General features: G+C 40.7%; 3 protein-coding genes across 5 annotated transcripts; 2 read left to right on the forward strand and 1 right to left on the reverse strand.

Annotated features, from left to right (window-relative positions):
* Nucleotides 1-98: 98 nt before the first annotated feature.
* On the reverse strand, nucleotides 99-10,713 carry chga (chromogranin A). The gene is made up of 8 exons (XM_067241229.1): nucleotides 10,512-10,713; nucleotides 9,991-10,040; nucleotides 8,111-8,204; nucleotides 6,626-6,694; nucleotides 6,327-6,410; nucleotides 4,211-4,573; nucleotides 2,072-2,493; nucleotides 99-1,095 (listed from the first exon to the last, which is right to left on the reverse strand). Exons 1-8 carry the CDS (start codon nucleotides 10,555-10,557, stop codon nucleotides 1,012-1,014), a joined length of 1,212 nt encoding a protein of 403 aa, XP_067097330.1. The 5' UTR covers nucleotides 10,558-10,713; the 3' UTR covers nucleotides 99-1,011.
* Nucleotides 10,714-11,623: 910 nt separating this feature from the next.
* Nucleotides 11,624-14,294, forward strand: LOC136947275 (H-2 class II histocompatibility antigen, A-U alpha chain-like). 3 transcript variants are annotated; one of them, XR_010877006.1, is made up of 6 exons: nucleotides 11,630-11,743; nucleotides 11,992-12,249; nucleotides 12,374-12,649; nucleotides 12,800-12,953; nucleotides 13,340-13,574; nucleotides 13,908-14,294. XR_010877006.1 is itself a non-coding variant. In XM_067241234.1 (5 exons), exons 1-4 carry the CDS (start codon nucleotides 11,686-11,688, stop codon nucleotides 12,928-12,930), a joined length of 723 nt encoding a protein of 240 aa, XP_067097335.1. In that variant the 5' UTR covers nucleotides 11,630-11,685; the 3' UTR covers nucleotides 12,931-12,953; nucleotides 13,340-13,770. The 3 variants fall into 3 exon arrangements, 2 of the variants coding, with proteins under 2 accessions (XP_067097334.1, XP_067097335.1); XM_067241234.1 differs by lacking the exon at nucleotides 13,908-14,294 and having other exon boundaries at nucleotides 13,340-13,770; XM_067241233.1 differs by lacking the exons at nucleotides 13,340-13,574; nucleotides 13,908-14,294 and having other exon boundaries at nucleotides 11,624-11,743; nucleotides 12,800-13,296.
* A 97-nt stretch (nucleotides 14,295-14,391) lies between these two features.
* On the forward strand, nucleotides 14,392-18,030 carry LOC136947274 (rano class II histocompatibility antigen, A beta chain-like). Its single transcript, XM_067241230.1, has 6 exons — nucleotides 14,392-14,532; nucleotides 14,625-14,716; nucleotides 15,970-16,251; nucleotides 16,370-16,651; nucleotides 17,076-17,186; nucleotides 17,494-18,030. Exons 1-6 carry the CDS (start codon nucleotides 14,486-14,488, stop codon nucleotides 17,520-17,522), a joined length of 843 nt encoding a protein of 280 aa, XP_067097331.1. The 5' UTR covers nucleotides 14,392-14,485; the 3' UTR covers nucleotides 17,523-18,030.
* The last annotated feature ends 1,560 nt before the right edge of the window (nucleotides 18,031-19,590 follow it).

Genomic DNA, 19,590 nt, shown 5'->3' on the forward strand with positions numbered 1-19,590 from the left:
TTTCACACAGTCCAGTGAATCTGAATGTAAAGTGTGGACTAAATATATTCTCCACCAAGTCAGACAATAAACAGCCAGACATGTTCAGACATCTCCAGATGACTATCCAATTTATTAGTTTTCTTAGATAAAGTCCATACAGATTTAGCTTATTGTCAAGTTCATAATTTACCTAATAAAATGTTTGTTATTGCATTGGCTTTTGCTTTATCAAGCCATGATAAATCAAATAAATCAACATCCTAGAAATCATTTCCACATACATAAGACCTATCGTTTTAGCGACAAGTGACAGTAATAATTGCAACTGCTATCCTTTATCTAATGAGTCATCGCAGCGCTAACAAAAATCAGTTGGAAAGCAGGTCCGACGCAGTAATCGAGCTACAGCGGAAAGACAGCAAGGGAGGGAAAAGAAGTGAATGAGGTCCTTCTGCAGCCAAGCAATGGAGGTCCATTAGAGCCTTACAGTGTGTGAGTGGGTCGGTGGGTGGGTGGGTGCACATGAATGTGTCTGCGGCGCTCAAGTATGTGTGAGGGAGGCGAGTATTTCACAAGATATCTGGAGCAGGAGAAGGCTATCTCTCCAGACGAAAAGGAAGAGGGAGAGGGAGATTGAATCTCATGTCAAATACACACCGGGCGCTTTCGCAATAGAACTGGTTGAGAGGAGGAAGAGAGGAGGAAGAGAGGTGGAAGAGAGGAGGAAGAGAGGTGGAAGAGAGGAGGAAGAGAGGTGGAAGAGAGGAGGAAGAGAGGACGAAGAGAGTTGGAAGAGAGGAGGAAGAGAGGAAGAAGAGGTGGAAGAGAGGAGGAAGAGAGGAGGAAGAGAGGTGGAAGAGAGGAGGAAGAGAGGTGGAAGAGAGGAGGAAGAGAGGACGAAGAGAGGTGGAAGAGAGGAGGAAGAGAGGAAGAAGAGAGGTGGAAGAGAGGAGGAAGAGAGGAGGAAGAGAGGAGGAAGAGAGGTGGAAGAGAAGAGGAAGAGAGGAAGGCTTGGGTCTCGTTCTCGCCTCAGCCTTGTCTCAGCTCATGGAGTTTCTGGGCGACGTTCTCCAGCTCAGATTCTAAGGCAGCCAGACTTGCAATCTCAGGGTCCTAAATTTTGAAATGTATATGTGTAGAGAGATAGACAGAGAGAGAGAGAGAGAGAGAGAGAGAGAGAGTAAAAGGGCAAGATGGAGAAAGAGAGACACAAAATTGACTGTCTTAATAATCATACCCATAACGTTATTAACAAAATACTGCTATGATGGCTCTAATACGCCCATAGGCTCCAAGGGACTTCATTCTTCATATCGCATTGGAAATGTATAAGCAAAGACAAAAAAGGGCAAAATGTAAAACAGTTGTGGGCAACGGTTAGGGATAGGTCATAATTCAATTCAACATTTGACTGGGTGTGCTCTATCCTTTCATGAACTTTATAGTGGCTGGGCTTAAATGTTTGAGAGCGTTTGCTCTCTCTTGCTCTGTATTTCTCTCTCTCTCACACACACACACTCTTTCTGTGTGTGCGTGAGAGAAGCAGAGAGAGAGACAGAGACAGAGAGTCAGCACAAAGTATGGCGGAGGAATCAATTAAAAAGAACAGCAGGGGTTGCTGTGTGGTCGCATTGCCATTGACGTTCAAACAATGGAACTAAGTTCACTTTCCCTTCTCTGACAGGACCTAATTAATGTTGAGCTGCATGAGGCCAGCTGTTTCTGCTAAGTATAAACTCCCAGGAGCAAAACATGATAAGGCATTTTAAATGAAGGTTGTTTTAAAAGGTGAGTTTAATTAATGGAACTGTGACAGTGTAACAACAGGGGGAGTTGAATATTGAGACAAGAAAATGGCCACTCCTCTCCTTATGTTTTTGTGTATTACTACTTGAGTGTTAGATCCAAACCACAAAGTAGAAAGTAAAATGTCTGTAGGTTGTGACTCCAGTGGACAAAATGCATTGCAACATTATCATCGAAACATTGCATGTACCGAGTAAGAAAATCTGTCAAATGAATGAAGCACAGTACTGTTATTTTGATGTAGACTTAACCTCTAGACACGTAGGGGATATTCAGACGTTACCTCTGTCTTCCTGATCGCACTGCCTTCTTCCTCTTCAGCTCCTTTCTCCGTTGGTATTCTTCGTGCCATCATCTGAAGCTCCTTCACCTCAGGGCTCCTTTGCTCTTTCTCTTCCCCCTCCTCTCCCACCACCTCCTTTGAGTGGTGGGGCACTTCCTGTGGATCTCTGACCTCCAGCGACCTCACTTCAGGCCCCTCTTCTTCTTCAGGCCTTTTCTTCATTGGCGCCAGCTCACTCTTTCTGCTCCGGTGCTTCGAGTCGTCTGCGCTCTCCTCCTCCTCTTCCTCCTCCGCTTCCCTGTCACCCTTCTTTTCTGACTCGGTGCCGTCACCGAGGAACATTCTGGATCTTTTCTCCTCCTCCTCTGCAGAGGTCACCGACTTCTTCTCTGCTGCATCTTGCTTTTCAGTTGATGCAGCACCTGAGCAGACAAAGAATAAGCACTCTTTGTCAGTTTCTTTCAGACCGAGTTCTTAATGAGTGAACTGGTTAAAGAAAAGTTTAAAAAGTCTCCCACTCCCTCACTCTAAATCCTTTCACTTGAATTGAATTGTATTTATGGTCCCTTTGACCCTAACCCACAACTGGGTAGCACAGTGTTATTAAAGTTTTTTGGGTTCAAAGGTATCACATCTGTCATTCTACTAAATAAAATACCAAGCCCATACAGTATTTCTTTCACCCTAATCTTGTATACTGCATAAAAGCATCCATTATCACCTTTGTGGATCGTATGCTACCCTTTACAGCTGCTACCCTTTATGGCTGTATTATGAAATACTTATAAGTTATTACATCCATATATAGCCAGCCTTCAAATAAAGTATTAACAAATATTTTCATTCTGACAGTCAGTGGTTATCTGCCTTGCTCTACTTGTTAAATGGCACAGTAGGGTCATCATTTAAAGGTTTTGCAGTCAGGTTGTATTCAGAAGTGGCCCTATGTAATAACAATAATGGAATAATCCCACCAAAACCCACCTGGCATACATCAAGTTCACCTTAAAAGAAAGCCATTTATATCAATATGTAAAGTATATATATATAAAAAAAGATGCCTACTGTTGAATTCAAGGGCCGTTCACTCATTTTGTTAATCTATAGATGTGCTGTCAAAATGCCAGTCGTGTTGGCGCAACTCCAGCTTCCATTACTTAATTACATTGACCCACCCCCCCACCCTCTTCACACACCCCCCACCCCTGGAATTCATCAGATGGATGGAAGCTCTCACATCACTCATCTGGCATTGTGGTCTAGAGTCTCAATCTTCAGATTGTTCTCTTTCTTTTCTTTTTTTCCTCCCAAGTCTGTCCTTTTTTTGCAGCAGCAGCCTGCATGCCATCTTTATTTGTTCTTGTATTGCCCTATTTGGCTATGGTACTGTACTCTATGGCACAAACACACACTCACAAACACAGAATTCTTATTTTGTATCTTCAAACCTTTAGTAGAAGACTACCCTCACTGCCTCCCTCTTCTCTCTCTCTCTCTCTCTCTCTCTCTCTCTCTCTCTCTCTCTCTCTCTCTCTCTCTCTCTCTCTCTCTCTCGCTCTCTCTCTCCCTCTCCCTTTCTCTCTCTCTCTCCCCCTCTTCTCTCTCTCTCTCTCTCTCTCTCTCTCTGTGCTTCTTACTCTGTCTTTGTCTCTATCTCACCCTTTCAAGCTCTCTCTCATTCTCCCTCTACCTCTCTTCCCCCCCCCCCCTCTCTTCTCTCTCTCTCTCTCTCTCTCTCTCTCTCTCTCTCTCTCTCTCTCTCTCTCTCTCTCTCTCTCTCTCTCTCTCATTCTCCCTCTACCTCTCTTTTCCTTCCATCTCTGTAATTGCTCAAGTACTCCAGAGAACAGTCCTTATGAGCTGGATTGATATGACATAATGAGCGGCCAGGTCATTTATTCCTATGGCACTTTATAATTATAACTACCACACTCTTTAAGGTGTGCTGCAGTGTAGTCACCAGAGAAGCTATCTGTGCATATGGTAACATAGCATTGTGTGTTACAGTAATGAACTTTGACAGTCACTCTTGCTGACAGTCAGTCTTCTACAATTTCCTCTTGGGGATGAATACCTATGGCTATCTATTGATCTATCAATCTATCTATCTAATAAGCAAAGAAGGACTTGTTTTCTTACCTTTGTGGTCCTGTTTCACATCGTCTTCCTGGCTTCGATCTTCCTCTGAATCCTCCTCGGAGGTCTGGCGCTTCAACTCCAGTCCCTCCGCCTCGTCATCTTCCTCTTTCCCCTCATCCTCTTGTTTCTTCTCAACCAGTTCCCCGTCCTCCCTGTTCTCCTCCTCGTTCATGGAGTCAGAGATGCGATTGTCGGGCTTCTCATCCTCGTCGCTCTCCTCTTCGTCTCTCCTTATCTCGTTGCCCTCCTGTGACTCTTCATTCTTCTCGGTGCTTTCCTCCTCTCTACCTCCTGCTGTTGTCCTTTTGTCTGCAAGGATAGACCTCTCCCCTGGTCCACCCAGCGCTTCCAGCATCGATCGATCTGTGGTGGAAGGAGAAGATTCACGGTCCACGAGTTATTCGTTCACAAAGAGAAATTGATTAGCTAAGTCAGTGTACTGTATTCACTGTAAATGACATTTGGATAATGGTGACAGGATGCAATACTTGCTTGAAACTAAGAAAACAATAAAACAAACATCTGCTTTCAATATTTTGATTTATGTCAATTTCTCATGATAACCTGAAGCGTGAATATGTTCAAACCACCCTGTCAGACTTGATGTACTGGAATTAGTATATACAAATGCTATTTTACTTGCCTAACATCCAGGAAATTGGTACACTAAACAAACTGCACCCTCAACAGTCAGTCCAGTGAACATAGAAGCACACAATGCTACATAACACCAGAAGAGGAGGCTTGGTACCTCCTACGATCATGCTGGGTCTGAGTTTTCTTGATTCATCTCCAAAGCAAGACAGGAGGTGGGCGGCTGGCTACATCCTCAGAAGTTGGTGTCACAACTTTGTGACAGTATATATTTAAACATGTACATTCTGACATAACACCTGTTTAGATCAAATGGATCCTAAAACGGAGTACAGGAAAGGAAACATACTGTAGAACACTTTTGTAAAGAGGGAATCAGTGGTCAGAGTGGGCGTCTTCAGGGTATCCTTTGACGGTTTTACATGGGGTAGAAATTATCAAGCCAGTTTATAGTTCCTTGGTGAATACAGCTTAAGAAAGATACTGACTTTAGCTCACTTGATGTATGGTAAATCTTTAAGCCAAAGCATTTCCGGTAAAGCCACATCCAATCAAAATGCAAATTAGACATTTGATTGGTATCCACAGGCAAGAACTGTGTATGTAACTGTGACCTACAGAATACAAACGGTAGCTGACCTTATTTTTATTTATTTATCTCAGGACATCTAAATAACTCCAAGCAATCATGAATCAGCAAATGAATCCTGTCTCTGCATCCATAGATACAATATATCATAGATCACATGTACTCCAGACCTCTTCTTTCCGTTGTTAGCAAATAAACTGATTTCTTGTACACATCTAGAACAACCTGTTACATAAGTCTGTATGCAACCTTGGATTTCATATTTGTAGTGCTGCGTCCACAAGGTACCTTTTCAAATACCTATATAATAATTGATGGTTGTTGGGTAGTGTGCACCTTAGCATTAATGTAGACCACAACTATGACACATAGTTCTATTTGACAACCCTATTCTATTTCTACAACCCTGCCCTGTCAGTGCTGCCCACTCTTACTGACGTTGGCAGGGAAACAGTTGCCCATAGGAACAGGAACAGGTACAGCAACTGTGTTTCATATCCCAGTTCTGTCTGTCAGAATCTCAGTGACTACCTTCATGTCTGTCCCTAATGGTTTAAATACATAGACACAGCACTGCTGTCTGACTAGCGCAGTTCACACAATGTTCCAGAGCATTTCTTGGGAAAGGAGTCGTTTGTATTACTCTGGATAGTAGATGCATTATGCTTGTGCACATGCAAACAAACACCTGAGAGAATCTCAACGTTGAAAAGAATGGAGACGATCTTAAACGCTGCTAAGTCTATTGTGTCCTATCAGGTTACTATGTCAGACAAGAGCTATCTTGCTATTTTGATGGGTCAAAAGAAAATTCCAAACATAACTGGATTATGATGCTGTCAACAACACGGGATTGTGCAATTGTTTGCTTGGTGTGAGAAGAAGTGCCATTGAAAAAGCAGTACTGCCTTTACTGCAAGTAATAAGACTCACCTGCAACATCCTCTGTGGGCTGCGGTGTCCTGGTCACATGATCAGCTGTGATGTCACTCTGCTGCTCAGTGTTTCCATTGGGACCTGATCATGTGGACAAGATTTATTTAAGCATTTAGTTCATTTCCTATGTTTCGCGTCAAATCTATTACCTAGAGCTCCTGTGATTGTAATGTCATTTCGAAATGTGATTTGAACAGTTTATCCTTGACTACGATAGTATTCGGTTCTGGATGGGTTCCAAAATCATTGCTGGGTGGTGCATTCATCTGGCAGTGCAGCACCTGGCTGGGACTCACCTTGGAGGGCAATGTTCTGGAGCTCTTTGAGGAAGTTGTGATGGCGTAGGATGGAAACAAGCCTTTCATCTGCGACACACACACACAAAACATTCCAAAACACATGAAGTACTAGTGTGTGCACCTGCGTATGAACAAATACAGAAATCAGATATTTTTCACATACCACTCTCTCTCTCACACACACATACACACATATACAAGCATGCCATTGTAAATAAAATAAATCAAATAAAGTCCCAGAGCAGAACATACAAGTACGTCACTGAGTATTAGTTGTTTATGAGACTCAGCACTTTCCTTTGGCCTCAGAGAGTTAATTGCCCTGAAATTTACTGCCTCCAAAGCACAAGCACAGTTAATCATTTGGACAAGAGAGAGGTTTCCAGTGAATAACAGCAGCACCAGGCTTTTCCCTTTCTGCTGACCCAGAAACAGCACCCTGTCTGCAGAGAGAACTCAGGAGAACATGTCTCCACACCTTTATTTTTAGATGAACGCCACAGCCTTCAAATGTCTCTTTCCTTTCTTCTTTTGTTCATCTTTTTCTAATTGTGTTCCTGCCTGACTTTGGAATGTCTTCTTTTTTTATCACCCTCCCAACCGTTTTCATTTTTAGTTTTCATTTCATCACTGCGTGCTTCTCTTTTGTTCAGCCTACCTTTCACCATCTCTCCCTTTCTCTTGCTCTCTCATTCTCTCCATTTCTCTCCAATTTTCCCTCTTATTCTTTCAGTGAGAGGTGTTCGGTTTCCCTGCCGTGGCCTCATCCTGGTAACAATAGCTGTATGGGTAATGCGGTGATTGATTTTGCTCAACAAGGACAGCTTCAAGGTAATACAATGGGCCTGCAATTGAATAGCCATGGCCAAGTGACCAGGCTAGACTGCTCTGCTAGGTGTCCTGTTACACATACACACACACACACTTGCATTGAAACTAATAATTGCTTTTGGTATAGAATGGGATGTGCGTGTATTCATGAAAGCAAATGAAAGCAAATATTGGTTCCATTAAGACAGGTCGTATTTGTGACTGGCTGATTCAGTTGAATGCACCAGCATTGTTCTGACAGGAAGGTGAATTGACTTGCCTTTAAGTGGCGATTTAAGGTATGTTAACATTCAGAAATGGGGAACATTCATGCACCTTTTAAGATAGCACTTGAGTAAATTGAACTATAGATAATCCATTATCGTCCTCTTACAAATGCAAATACATAAATGAAACAAGGACAGGGTCAAGATAATGAGTTATTGAATGATTTCCCAAAGCAGTGATAGGCTGGCCATTTATCTTCCTTTGCATACATTGCAAAGACAGGGCAATGTCCTGTCTTTAAGTACTAAAACTGTATAATATAAAAAAAACTGATTACAGTTGAGACTTCTACTCGGTTCTTATTCCAATCTCATAGAAACAGGATATACTGATCCTAAATGGGTTATAAGTATTAGATGCAGTCCACCTGAGTAAGTAGCTTACCTCTCCTCAGTGTGTCCACACATTCTTGGCGAACCGGTAAATTCTGTGGCCTCGATAGCACATCAGCCAACGCCTCCACAATGCACTTCATCACCTGGGGGGAAAACCAAAACAACACAGCCCAAAGGACAAGCATATAGCCGTCAATAAACCGAATATACTGGAGGAGAATATAGCAGTGAATACAGAGGGCATGTAGCCAATGGACAGGCTGCTCTTAATGCAGGGGACACAAAACCACATGCACATCCAGTCAAACAGCCCCAAGACTGTTTCTGCGGCTGTTATTGTTGCAGGCTGTTTATCCACAGCAGGAGCAAACACAGTAGTCAGCAAAGGTAGGAAGGTTGGTGCTTCTACATTCAGAATTCTAACTGTTTATCATGTACAGTATCTGTTGCCATATTAATCCCCAGATGTCGTAACACTGCACTGTTGCATTGTTGACCTATTACTATTTGCACAAAGCTATTGCCATTTGCACTTCTGGTTAAATGTGTACTGCATTTGATTAACTCTGTACTCATAATATGCCCAATGACAATAAAGTTTAATCTAATTGAATAGATATTAGTGCAGCGACTCAGTGGATCAGATATCAGTGGATTTGTTTTACTTGTTCTACTTTTTGAATATGCATTAAAGTCACACCATCTTCAAGGGCTCTTTCAAAGCATCCCTGTCTTCAATCAATTTCCCATCCCTCCCTTTAATGCCTCCATGTCCTTTCAAAGTGTCACCCCTCTGCCCTCTCTCTCTCTCTGTGTGACTTGCACGTACACATGCCTGCACAAGCTGGGTTTTGTTTTTCACGATGGGAAACATATCTAGCCCACCAATGTTGAGGTCATTGATCTCCATCGCAGTCTACCATTCAAGAGTGGCAAAATTGATTTTTTGACAAAGTCACATTGAGTTTTCTCCTGACAGGCAGCATAAGACATTTAATACCAAAGTGCTCAGGATATAGTTTTACTTCAGCTTACACTTCAGGAGAAAAGGGGGCTGATAGCAGTGTTGGGAAATGGAAAAACAGACATAGGTGCAGACATTGTTTCTGCCCTTGCTAACTTCAGGAATGGTTTTCCATGGTCCCTGATTGATGATCTGAATGTTATTGAGTATTGTATTCATAATGTGGGCCTATATCCTAAATTTGATTCGATATCTTTGATATTTTTCTATCAGTTTTGTATTTTATTGTTTAGAAAGTGACCCAGCATAGGAAAATCGAAAGGAAAGTCCACAGCTGTCGGTTTATTACTTAAACATTTTTATTTAAGTCATTTTATGAGTGTAAATTATGTTATTAAGGTAAATATAATAAATATACATAATTTACACAAAGTCTGTATGTTATGTCTCACGTGGTTAGAGTAAATTATGTACTTTGCATAGTGTAGTGGAGTTACGTGATAGATGCACGTTGTGCATATAGTGTAAGTTGGGATATTGTAAGTAATAAGTTATGTCACTTGCATGAGCTATTCTATTGGCCTAAGTTTGTTGCAATTAAGAAAACTCTATTTCTTTATTCATGGTACATTTCATAGAACTCACTCTACAAACAGTAGTGTTGTTATTGTGATGTCATTGACTTTTAGTTCAATTCAAACATTAGTGAAAATTACACTGACCAACGAAGGAAAAATTGATGTTGAAGAAGCCTTATGTGGAAAGAGATAAGTCGCAATTAATTTTCAGCTATAGGCTACAGTAGGCTACACCTTAGTCCTACTGTATACAATAATCAAAAAATACTCTTTGGGTTCATGCAAGTCTTAAAATGAGCCTGAAGGTTGGATCCCCACCTACCTGCGGCACGCCTACTCTTCCTCAAAATCAAGAACACAGTACTTTTATGTGAAATAATTCTTTACCTTGACGTCTTCATTCTCCAAGCGACTTTCAGGCACTGGCCATGACACAACTGCGTGGGAAATAAGAGAATGTGGATACATTTAAATTCTTGCGTTTATCAATGAATACGGTATACTGCATTTCTGCTGTAGTTTGGTCCTTTCAATTTAGTTTTTTCTTTCTTTAAATTGCCAGTACCTTTCATTTAAAGCGTTTAGTTGCATTTTCCAATGCCGAATATTTAAGTCCTCATTGTTACTGAACGAGGATCATCACAACTAAAAGCACTGACGGAACACATGCAGGCGAGCAACATAACGCACCCAAACAGCAAAACGCTGTCCTTGGTGCTGAACAAAAAAAAAACACCGTCGCAGCTAACGGACTCACACAGACACACACGCGCGCGCGCGCACACACACAAACACACACACACACATGTACAACCTTCCAGTGAGCACTTGTCATAGAACTTTTAATAAAACTACATTCAGCTCACTATCTCGGCAATCATATTCACAGTGAACAAAAAATATCTTACCGCAAGTAGCCAAAATTGTAAAAATGAAGCATCCTCTTGCAATCATCTTTGCAAATAATACGCAATTTGCGATATGATACTAAAACACTGCGATGCGGAATATTATCACTTTTTGCTGAAACCGATGGATTATGGATGCATAATGTATCGAACTTGGTCGTCCTTCGTTATTTTTGTAGAGCCTAGTCCCTCTGCATCAGTGGACGTGTACCGCTGGTCAACATACAAGCTACTCCGCAACAGCACCTGCTTTTTATAGGATGCTGCTGTCTGAGAAGGAAATGACATCACAGCAAGAAAAGTAGGGACTACCATAATACCTTTCAACTTTGAGAATGGTAAGTAGGCAACTGAGTACTTGGTGGTATAATATTGCATATTACTGAGGGATAGTTTTATTCAATGGCATTCAGTGAAATACATAGTTTTAATGGCTTCCATGGCATTCAAATCCAATCAAATTGTATTTGTATACTCCTTTTTACAAGCAATGTTACAGAGGGCTTCACACACGCACATAGAACTGCCCCTCAACCAACCTAAACCCTCAAGGAAGGCAAGGAAAAACTCCCTGGAGAACTAATTTCAGAAAAAATGGGAGAAACCTTGGGAGGAGCAGTTCAGTGAGGGATCCCCTGCTCCAGAGACGGTTGGTGAAACAGAGGAGCAGAACACAGGCTAAACATAGTCATATATCAAGAAAAGTGCCAATGGGTGTTGAAACACAGAACCCAGCTTACCCTCCCAAGGGCTATACAACTTGACGAGCAAGTCTTATTGGCAGTTTAGTGGTTGGTTACCGTTCAACTTCCTCAAGTTTGACACACCCAATGTGCTGTGACATATATGTGATTTGAAATAACGCCTGTCATCTTCATTTGCATCATAAGTTATAAACACAAGACAAATATATGTTACACAAAAAAGCATTGCATATTCATAATTATACTGTATATCAATGGAGCCATACAAAAGCTACAATTATTTTCAGGCGGTTTCGGTATAGTTTCCATTATAAAATTCCACAAGATCTTTCTGACACTGTACCTTTAACAATAACAACACATTTGACAGTAGAGACAAAACTACCCTGTTAGTTTCAGTCATCCTTTATTTCCATTGCTTCCCTCTTAGACTGAGTTTCTATCTGAAGTTCCTATTCTTGAGATAAAGTATGAACTACTTTATTAAATATATTTTTCTCAGTGTGGCAGTATACACCTCGGCAATAGGTAAGCACTGGATGAAGTTGTTTTTCTAACTTTTATTATGATAGCCTCATTAGTCAATGACAGCAGTGGTATTAATTCATGTTCTTGATCAAACAACAATGAAATACCAGAAACTGTAAAATAATACAAATACCAACAGTAATATTAATTAAATAACTTTAAATAAATGCACCTAAATATTTCTAGATTGGACAAGCATTTGCATTCAGAAATGGTTAAGAGATTATCTTTGTTTTTTGTTATTTTAGGTCCTGAAATTCAATACATGTTTGGATGCTTTGATTCAGGTGATTTTCAGGTTGTTATGGAGGTAGATGGGGATGAGGTGTTCTATGTAGACTTCAAAAAAAAGGAGGCAATGTGGACAGTCCCTCACTTCACAAATTTTAAATATGCTAAGTTTAGACAATTAGTTTACCAATATAGTGAACTGAGCAGAATGTATTGCCATACCAACTTAATCCAGGAGAGACACTGGACTGCCTCCTTCCCAACAAACCTCAAAGGTGAGGGAAACTGTTGTCTGTTGTCATCTGGGTTTGGTGGTGTATAGATTTCAGCTTTGTGATGAGGGAACATATGTAAATCTACTTTTCAACTTTTGTTTCCGGTTTCTGTTTGTCATGGAAGCACCTGGAAGCACCATTTACCCCAAAGAAAAAATTGAGCTGGAGTCAGAAAACACCTTAATTTGCTTTGTGAATGATTTCTTCCCTCCATCCATCAACGTGAAGTGGACCAAGAATAACGTCGAACTGACAGAGGGGTCATTGGGTCGTTATCACCCCAACAAAGATGGAACATTCTTCCAGGTTTCCACCCTTACTTTTACCCCTCAGGATGGAGACGTCTATGCCTGCACTGTGGAGCACCCAGCCTTGGAGAGCCCCCGAACCCGATTCTGGGGTAAGATTATAAAGAATCAAATGATGTTTATTTAAAGTCGATTTTATTCACAGAGTAATAAAATCCAAATCGGACATTTGATGACTGAACATGATACACAACTCATGTACAAAGTTGGTAAGTGACCTCTCTGTCCTGCTGTTCCCCCAGAGGTGGAGGTGAATGAGTCCAGTGCAGGTCCAGCTGTGTTCTGTGGAGTGGGTCTGACTCTGGGGCTTTTAGGAGTGGCAACCGGAACATTCCTCCTTGTAAAACAACCACAGTCAAATCAGGGTGCTTGAAGAAGAACAACAAACGAGTAAAAGTATATTTTACATTCAATTATTAGACCCTCTAACTTATTTCTCTTCCGGACAGTTATATTAGCAATACAATTGCTGCTTTAAGTTACACAGTACCATTATATATAATAACAGATGACTCTTGTACTGTTACATTATTATCTGTATGTCCCTTTAATATAGTAAAGGTACATTCTGTGGAACTTAGATAACTATGCAATAGCTCTTTCTGCACTCTCAAAATAGTGAGGCGGATGCAAATGTTTTTCACTGCTATCAAGTTATTTTATGTTAACATCATATGCTTGGTGACAATAAAAACATAAATAAAGATATCCTGTTATTAGTTGCCCTTATTTGACAGTTGAAAAACAACTACCTTTCCTCATACCTATCATGGCTTCCACAGATAATAGAGGATGGCAACAGCTACAGAGAGTCACGAGGGTTACAACATTTTTTGAGAAGACAACTGGTTAGGTTCTTACTGTCAGCTGCTACAGGAAGTGGCAAGTAAAAAAAAACATTCCTCCTTGTAAAACAACCACAGTCAAATCAGGGTGCTTGAAGAGGAACAAAAAACAAGTCAAAGTATATTTTATATTCAATTATTAGACCCTGTGACTTATTTCTCTTCTGGACAGGTATGTTAGCAATACAATTTCTGCTTTAAATTACACAGTAACATTATATAGAATAACAGATGACTCTTGTACTGTTACATTATTATCTGTATGTCCCTTTAATATAGTAAAGGTACATTCTGTGGAACTTAGATAACTATGCAATAGCTCTTTCTGCACTCTCAAAATAGTGAGGCGGATGCAAATGTTTTTCACTGCTATCAAGTTATTTTATGTTAAAATCATATGCTTGGTGACAATAAAAACAAAAATAAAGATATCCTGTTATTAGTTGCCCTTATTTGACAGTTGAAAAACAACTACCTTTCCTCATACCTATCATGGCTTCCACAGATAATAGAGGATGGCAACAGCTACAGAGAGTCACGAGGGTTACAACATTTTTTGAGAAGACAACTGGTTAGGTTCTTACTGTCAGCTGCTACAGGAAGTGGCAAGTAAAAAAAAACATTCCTCCTTGTAAAACAACCACAGTCAAATCAGGGTGCTTGAAGAGGAACAAAAAACAAGTCAAAGTATATTTTACATTCAATTATTAGACCCTCTAACTTATTTCTCTTCCGGACAGTTATATTAGCAATACAATTGCTGCTTTAAGTTACACAGTACCATTATATATAATAACAGATGACTCTTGTACTGTTACATTATTATCTGTATGTCCCTTTAATATAACTATGCAATAGCTTTATTGTTACACTGCAGTATGTACCGAAAGATCATTTCCTGTATAGACTTCCTCTACAAACTTCCCCCATAAACAATGTTTATACCACTTGTTTTCTCCTAGTAGTCACTAGCCATTGTGCAGACTTCATTTTCAGAATGTACATTTATGATGTGATAAAATAGTAAAGTAGTGTGTGACTGTAAAGACATTGTAACTATTTCTACTCGAAGTGTAACACAAGATGCTCACCAAGATGGATTCATTTACTGACAAGGCATACTCTCTCCTGTAAACGTGCTGCCCTTTTTACCTCTGCATGCGTGTTTCTTTGTACTTCTTCATTCTCAGTATGAAGTCATCAGTTTCCTTGTTGTTAACAGACACCAACTTAACCTTAGAGGTGGAAACATGTCTAACCTTTCTTCTAAACGCCTGCTGCTCCTGTTCATCTTCCTCTCACTGTTCGGACATGGTCAGTATTTTTTTATTTGTGCTCTTGAGATAAAGGTAATTTAATTCTTGTTTTTTTTTATGCTTACTAAGTTAAAGTGGAAAGTCAGTCCTGTCAAAAAAGGTAATAACCCTAACTGTTAGTAGTTTCTCATGTGCTTTATGTAGGATTTGGTACTCTCTAGAAAACACTGATAGGATGTATTCATATGACAGATTTAGTCTCAGGTTACAGTACTTCCTACACTTATACAAGCTCTCTTGTGTATTTATAAATACAAAAATACAGGATTAAAGATGTTTTGCCTGTCTTGGTATAACAATAAAAGACATGCCACTGTTACTTTATAGCAATTAAATTGTAGTATTCTTGTTTACGTATTACTTACACCAAACACCGTGTAATTTGACGTGGAAATAGACATGACACTGTTGAAATGTTGAAGATGGGTTACGATTATGGAAATATCTGATTGAAAATGAATCTCTCAATCAACCCTTATATTATATTCTGCAGCATTGGAAACCATATGTTAAGCTGTTGACTGGTTATGAACGATAGAAGTTAGTGAGCCTAAGCGTGAGACATTGGTGTCAGAGGAGGATGTGAGAAAAGACCACTAGTAAGAATGCAGAGGCCTAGTCATAGTTCATGACGTACATTTATGGCCCAACTCCTAGAAGCGTGTCTGGAGCTCCTAGAGTCTTGTCTGGAGCTTTCGTACTAAGGTCAGCGTGAAAAAACAAGCGTGAGCCCCCTAGTCTTAATCAAGACTACGATCAAAGACAAGGCCTGTGTGTGGACACCCAACAGGGGCCTGTACATGTCCAAATTTACATAAAGTCAAAGGTGCCAACGCAATATAGCGTTTGTAATCAGAATCCCCCAGAACAAGGGACCAATTGGATGATGAAGCGTAGAATCTGTGACCAATTGTAAGTACCAATAGCAAAATAACACACTATAATAGGGAGAAAATATATAAGTGAAATGCCCGGAGAAACAGGCCAGTCTGATCCCGGGACCATGCTCGTTTGTTGGAATTGTTGTCACCCTGAAGTCCAAAAAACACTTTGCATCAAACTTGGCTGAGTTCCAGTCCCATTTTTGTACTTAGAAGATTGGTTAAAGACTTAGAAATGTTCACACTACAAGACTTACAAATGTTCACACTACAAGACTTAAAACATTTTACACTACAAATTCTGGTATTTCACAGTTGCGTGTAATTACATTACTCAAATAACAACTATTCTTTATGTCCTATTTCTAAGCGCGCTCCTCGAACGGATATTTCTCTCTCACAAATGCTCGGTGTCAAATACCGTCAAGAGACGCAAAGGATATGGAGTACATACTTGAGTACCATTTCAATGGCAAGTTGCTGCTGATGTATAACAGTACACAAAAAAAGTACACAGGTTATACCCCCAAAGCAGTACTTGTGGCTGCTAAATGGACGGGCACTTATGATATTCTGATGAGAGAGAGCGATAAAGATCTATTATGCAAATCTAACGCTGCTGCAGTCTGGGACACAATAAGGATGAATACAGGTGATTTGTTTCCTTTATTCTGCATTCATGGTGACATGCTAAACTGAATAAAACATTCAAGTGGAAAGATTGTTATTGATGTTTAGGTTTCATATTTTGAAACACATTGAATCTCCAGCCGAGCCCGACGTCCAGCTGTGGTCAGTGAAGCCTTTCAGCTCTGGACATCCTAACATGCTGGTGTGCAGTGCTTACGACTTTTACCCCAAACAAATCAAAGTGACATGGCTCAAGGACGGACAGCATTGGACCTCAGATGTCACCTCCACAGAAGAGTTGTCCAATCTGGATTGGACCTACCAGTTACACACCTACCTGGAATACGTGCCCAAACCTGGAGAGCGAATCACTTGTATGGTGGAGCACGCTAGCCTTGCTAGGCCCAAGCTTTATGACTGGGGTAAGAGTGTGAGAGAATCTAATGAGCTTAGTTATACGTTGCTCAGGCATTTGCTGTGTATTCCATTTGTGTAATTAGTCATTTTGAATCTCATGATAATTGCGTGTGACTAGGATTGAAAGTGAATTCCAAAAGGTCTATTGTGCAGTATTGTTATACTAATACTGATCTTACAATTATTATCTATCTATCTATTTTTCTATTGTCACTGAGATATACTACTTGCAAATCATAAATTCTGTGCAGACATGTGTGCCACTTCATATGACTATAAACTGACAAACTAAAATATTCCATTAGCTGTGATATTTACTGTCATTAGTGGTTAGTGTTCTACATATCATAAATTAAATGCTATATATTATTCACATATAGTCAAATTAATTAATGCTATACATTATTAATTATTATTTTGTTATTGCAGACCCCTTGCCTGAATCAGAGACAAATAAAATAATAGTTGGGATTTGTGGTCAGCTGCTTGGAATAGTATGTGTGGCTGCAGGACTGATTAAGTACAAACTCAAATCTACTGGTGAGGATCACAACATATTTTATTCAATATTTCTTATTTTAAATAATCATTTGTTTGCCCTAGTGTCTTCACAAAATAGTTGTATTTTATGTTGTACTCTAATTGTATATATATATATATATATATATGGTAATAAGGTCAACAACATTTAGTTTGGCAACTCCGACAGTAACAAGAGCAAGAGCATTTAAACATAAACCTCTAAAAGGAATTTCAATTAAAAAGAAAAAAATTATGATATACACATGAACTATACATTTTATTATGTATATATCTGTATTCATAACTATCTTTGTCGGTTTCTTAGCTGGAAGAGTGTTGGTGCCAGCAAGTTAAAGTTGGGACGTCCAGAAGCAGAAAAGATTCCAGTGCAGTCTGTTTTATGCTCCACTGACCACAGATGTTGAATCACATTTGATTTAAACCCACTTTGTCCTTGTCTTGAGGACTTCTCTGTGTGTGGAAAAGGGATTGTAACCCCAAAATACAGATCTACCCCATAACAGGCTGGCTATACAGTATCGTAATAGAACTAGTGATGTAATTTTGCCATGAACAATTTAACATCCAGAATTATTTCAGATCTTTTTTGGTTGGTTCGTTGTATATTTTGCTTGGTTAGTCTTGATTACTTACCAAAATGCACTAACTTAAAGGTATAAGTATATAGTATTGCGATTGAATGTTTGTTCCCCATGAAGGACAGACATTAAAATGTAATGGATTGGGTATGCACAGGATTCCTAGTCAATTACAAACAAACGTGATGTAAAATGTATTCTAAATTATCCTAATCCTTTCATTTTCAACAAGCATGAATAAAAGTAGTATATTTTGGCCTTCCCATGTGTATCACCTTGTTATTTTGTTTCTGAATGAGGCCACCATGACCACATCATTTAATATTTATTTCATGCACCTTAGTGTTGAGTTACATTTACATTTACATTTATTCATTTAGCAGACGCTTTTATCCAAAGCGACTTCCAAGAGAGTGCTTCACAAAGTGCATAGGTCACTGATAATAACAACAAGATAGCCCCAAAAACATTGCGGGTAGCCAAAACATGAAGCACATATTGTGAACAACCAAAATAAGTGCCAAAGGGAAGAACCACAAGAGCATGTAGTTAAACAAGTTACAATTAAACAACATGAATCGCTATAAGTGCAAGTGTACCTGTAGGAAAGCAAGCAACAGTAAAAAATATTTCAACAATTTAAATCAGTTACCACTAACCAACAAGAGCAGCAAGACTCTAAGCAAGTCATTGTGATACTTGAGGAAAATAACATGGGTTCCAGCAAACCATTCTTAAGTACCGTTGTACTCCTGGAACAAGTGCGCCTTGAGCCTTTTCTTGAAGGTGGGGAGACAGTCAGTGTCTCTGATGGAGGTGGGGAGTTGGTTCCACCACTGGGGGGCCAGACAGGAGAAGAGCTTGTGTTGGGACCGGGCGCTCTTGAGCGGTGGGACCACCAGGCGGTTGTCTGAAGAAGACCGTAGGTGGCGGGTGGGGGTGTAAGGCTGCAGGAGAGACTTGATGTAGTCGGGTGCAGTCCCGTTCACTGCTCGGAAGGTCATTACCAGGGTCTTGAATCTGATGCGGGCCGTGATGGGTAGCCAGTGGAGAGAGATGAGGAGCCTGGTAACATGGGAGCGTCTGGGTAGATTGTAGACCAGGCGGGCCGCTGCGTTCTGAATCCTCCGGAGAGGGCGGGTTGCGCATGCTGGGAGACCGGCGAGCAGCGAGTTGCAGTAGTCCAACTTGGAGAGGACAAGTGCTTGGACTAGCAGCTGGGTGGAGTGCTCAGACAGGTATCTCCTGATCTTCCGGATGTTGTAGAGGGTGAATCTACACGACCGGGAGACTGCAGCAATGTGGGCTGTGAGGGAGAGCTCGTCATCCATGGTAACCCCAAGGTTCCTGGCAGAGGATGAAGGGGTCACCGTCGCAGATCCCAGGGTGATTAAGAGATCGTGGGAGATGGAGGGTTTGGACGGGATGATGAGGAGTTCTGTTTTGGCGAGGTTCAGCTGGAGGTGGTGCTTGGTCATCCAGGCGAAGATGACTGTGAGGCAGGCCTCAATCCTAGCTGAGATCCCCGGATCGGTTGGGGAAACGACAGGTACAGCTGTGTGTCGTCAGTGTAGCAGTGGTAGGAGAAGCCATGGGAGGTGATGATTGGTCCAAGTGAGGTGGTGTACAGAGAGAAGAGAAGGGGTCCAAGGACGGAGCCCTGTGGGACAACAGTGGAGAGCTGGCGAGGGCCTGACAGTTTGCCTCCCCAGGAGACCTGGTAGGATCTTCCCGACAGGTAGGATGAGATCCACTGGAGTGCAGTGCCAGTGATGCCCATCTCAGAAAGTCTGGAGAGCAGGATCTGGTGGTTAACCGTATCA

This window comes from Osmerus mordax, chromosome 8, assembly GCF_038355195.1.
Source record: "Osmerus mordax isolate fOsmMor3 chromosome 8, fOsmMor3.pri, whole genome shotgun sequence".
Taxonomy (NCBI): domain Eukaryota; kingdom Metazoa; phylum Chordata; class Actinopteri; order Osmeriformes; family Osmeridae; genus Osmerus; species Osmerus mordax.

Excerpts from the sequence above, each read along its gene's own strand:
- chga (XM_067241229.1), bottom strand. The coding sequence starts at position 10,557 with ATGATTGCAAGAGGATGCTTCATTTTTACAATTTTGGCTACTTGCG. Across the intron at positions 10,041-10,511 it reads TACAATTTTGGCTACTTGCG|TTGTGTCATGGCCAGTGCCT; the intron begins GTAAGATATTTT and ends TTTCCCACGCAG. Across the intron at positions 1,096-2,071 it reads GTGCGATCAGGAAGACAGAG|GACCCTGAGATTGCAAGTCT; the intron begins GTAACGTCTGAA and ends TTCAAAATTTAG.
- LOC136947275 (XM_067241233.1), top strand. The coding sequence starts at position 11,686 with ATGAACTACTTTATTAAATATATTTTTCTCAGTGTGGCAGTATACACC. Across the intron at positions 11,744-11,991 it reads AGTATACACCTCGGCAATAG|GTCCTGAAATTCAATACATG; the intron begins GTAAGCACTGGA and ends TTGTTATTTTAG. Across the intron at positions 12,250-12,373 it reads CTTCCCAACAAACCTCAAAG|CACCTGGAAGCACCATTTAC; the intron begins GTGAGGGAAACT and ends TTGTCATGGAAG.
- LOC136947274 (XM_067241230.1), top strand. The coding sequence starts at position 14,486 with ATGCTCACCAAGATGGATTCATTTACTGACAAGGCATACTCTCTCCT. Across the intron at positions 16,252-16,369 it reads CACAATAAGGATGAATACAG|CCGAGCCCGACGTCCAGCTG; the intron begins GTGATTTGTTTC and ends TTGAATCTCCAG. Across the intron at positions 17,187-17,493 it reads GTACAAACTCAAATCTACTG|CTGGAAGAGTGTTGGTGCCA; the intron begins GTGAGGATCACA and ends TCGGTTTCTTAG.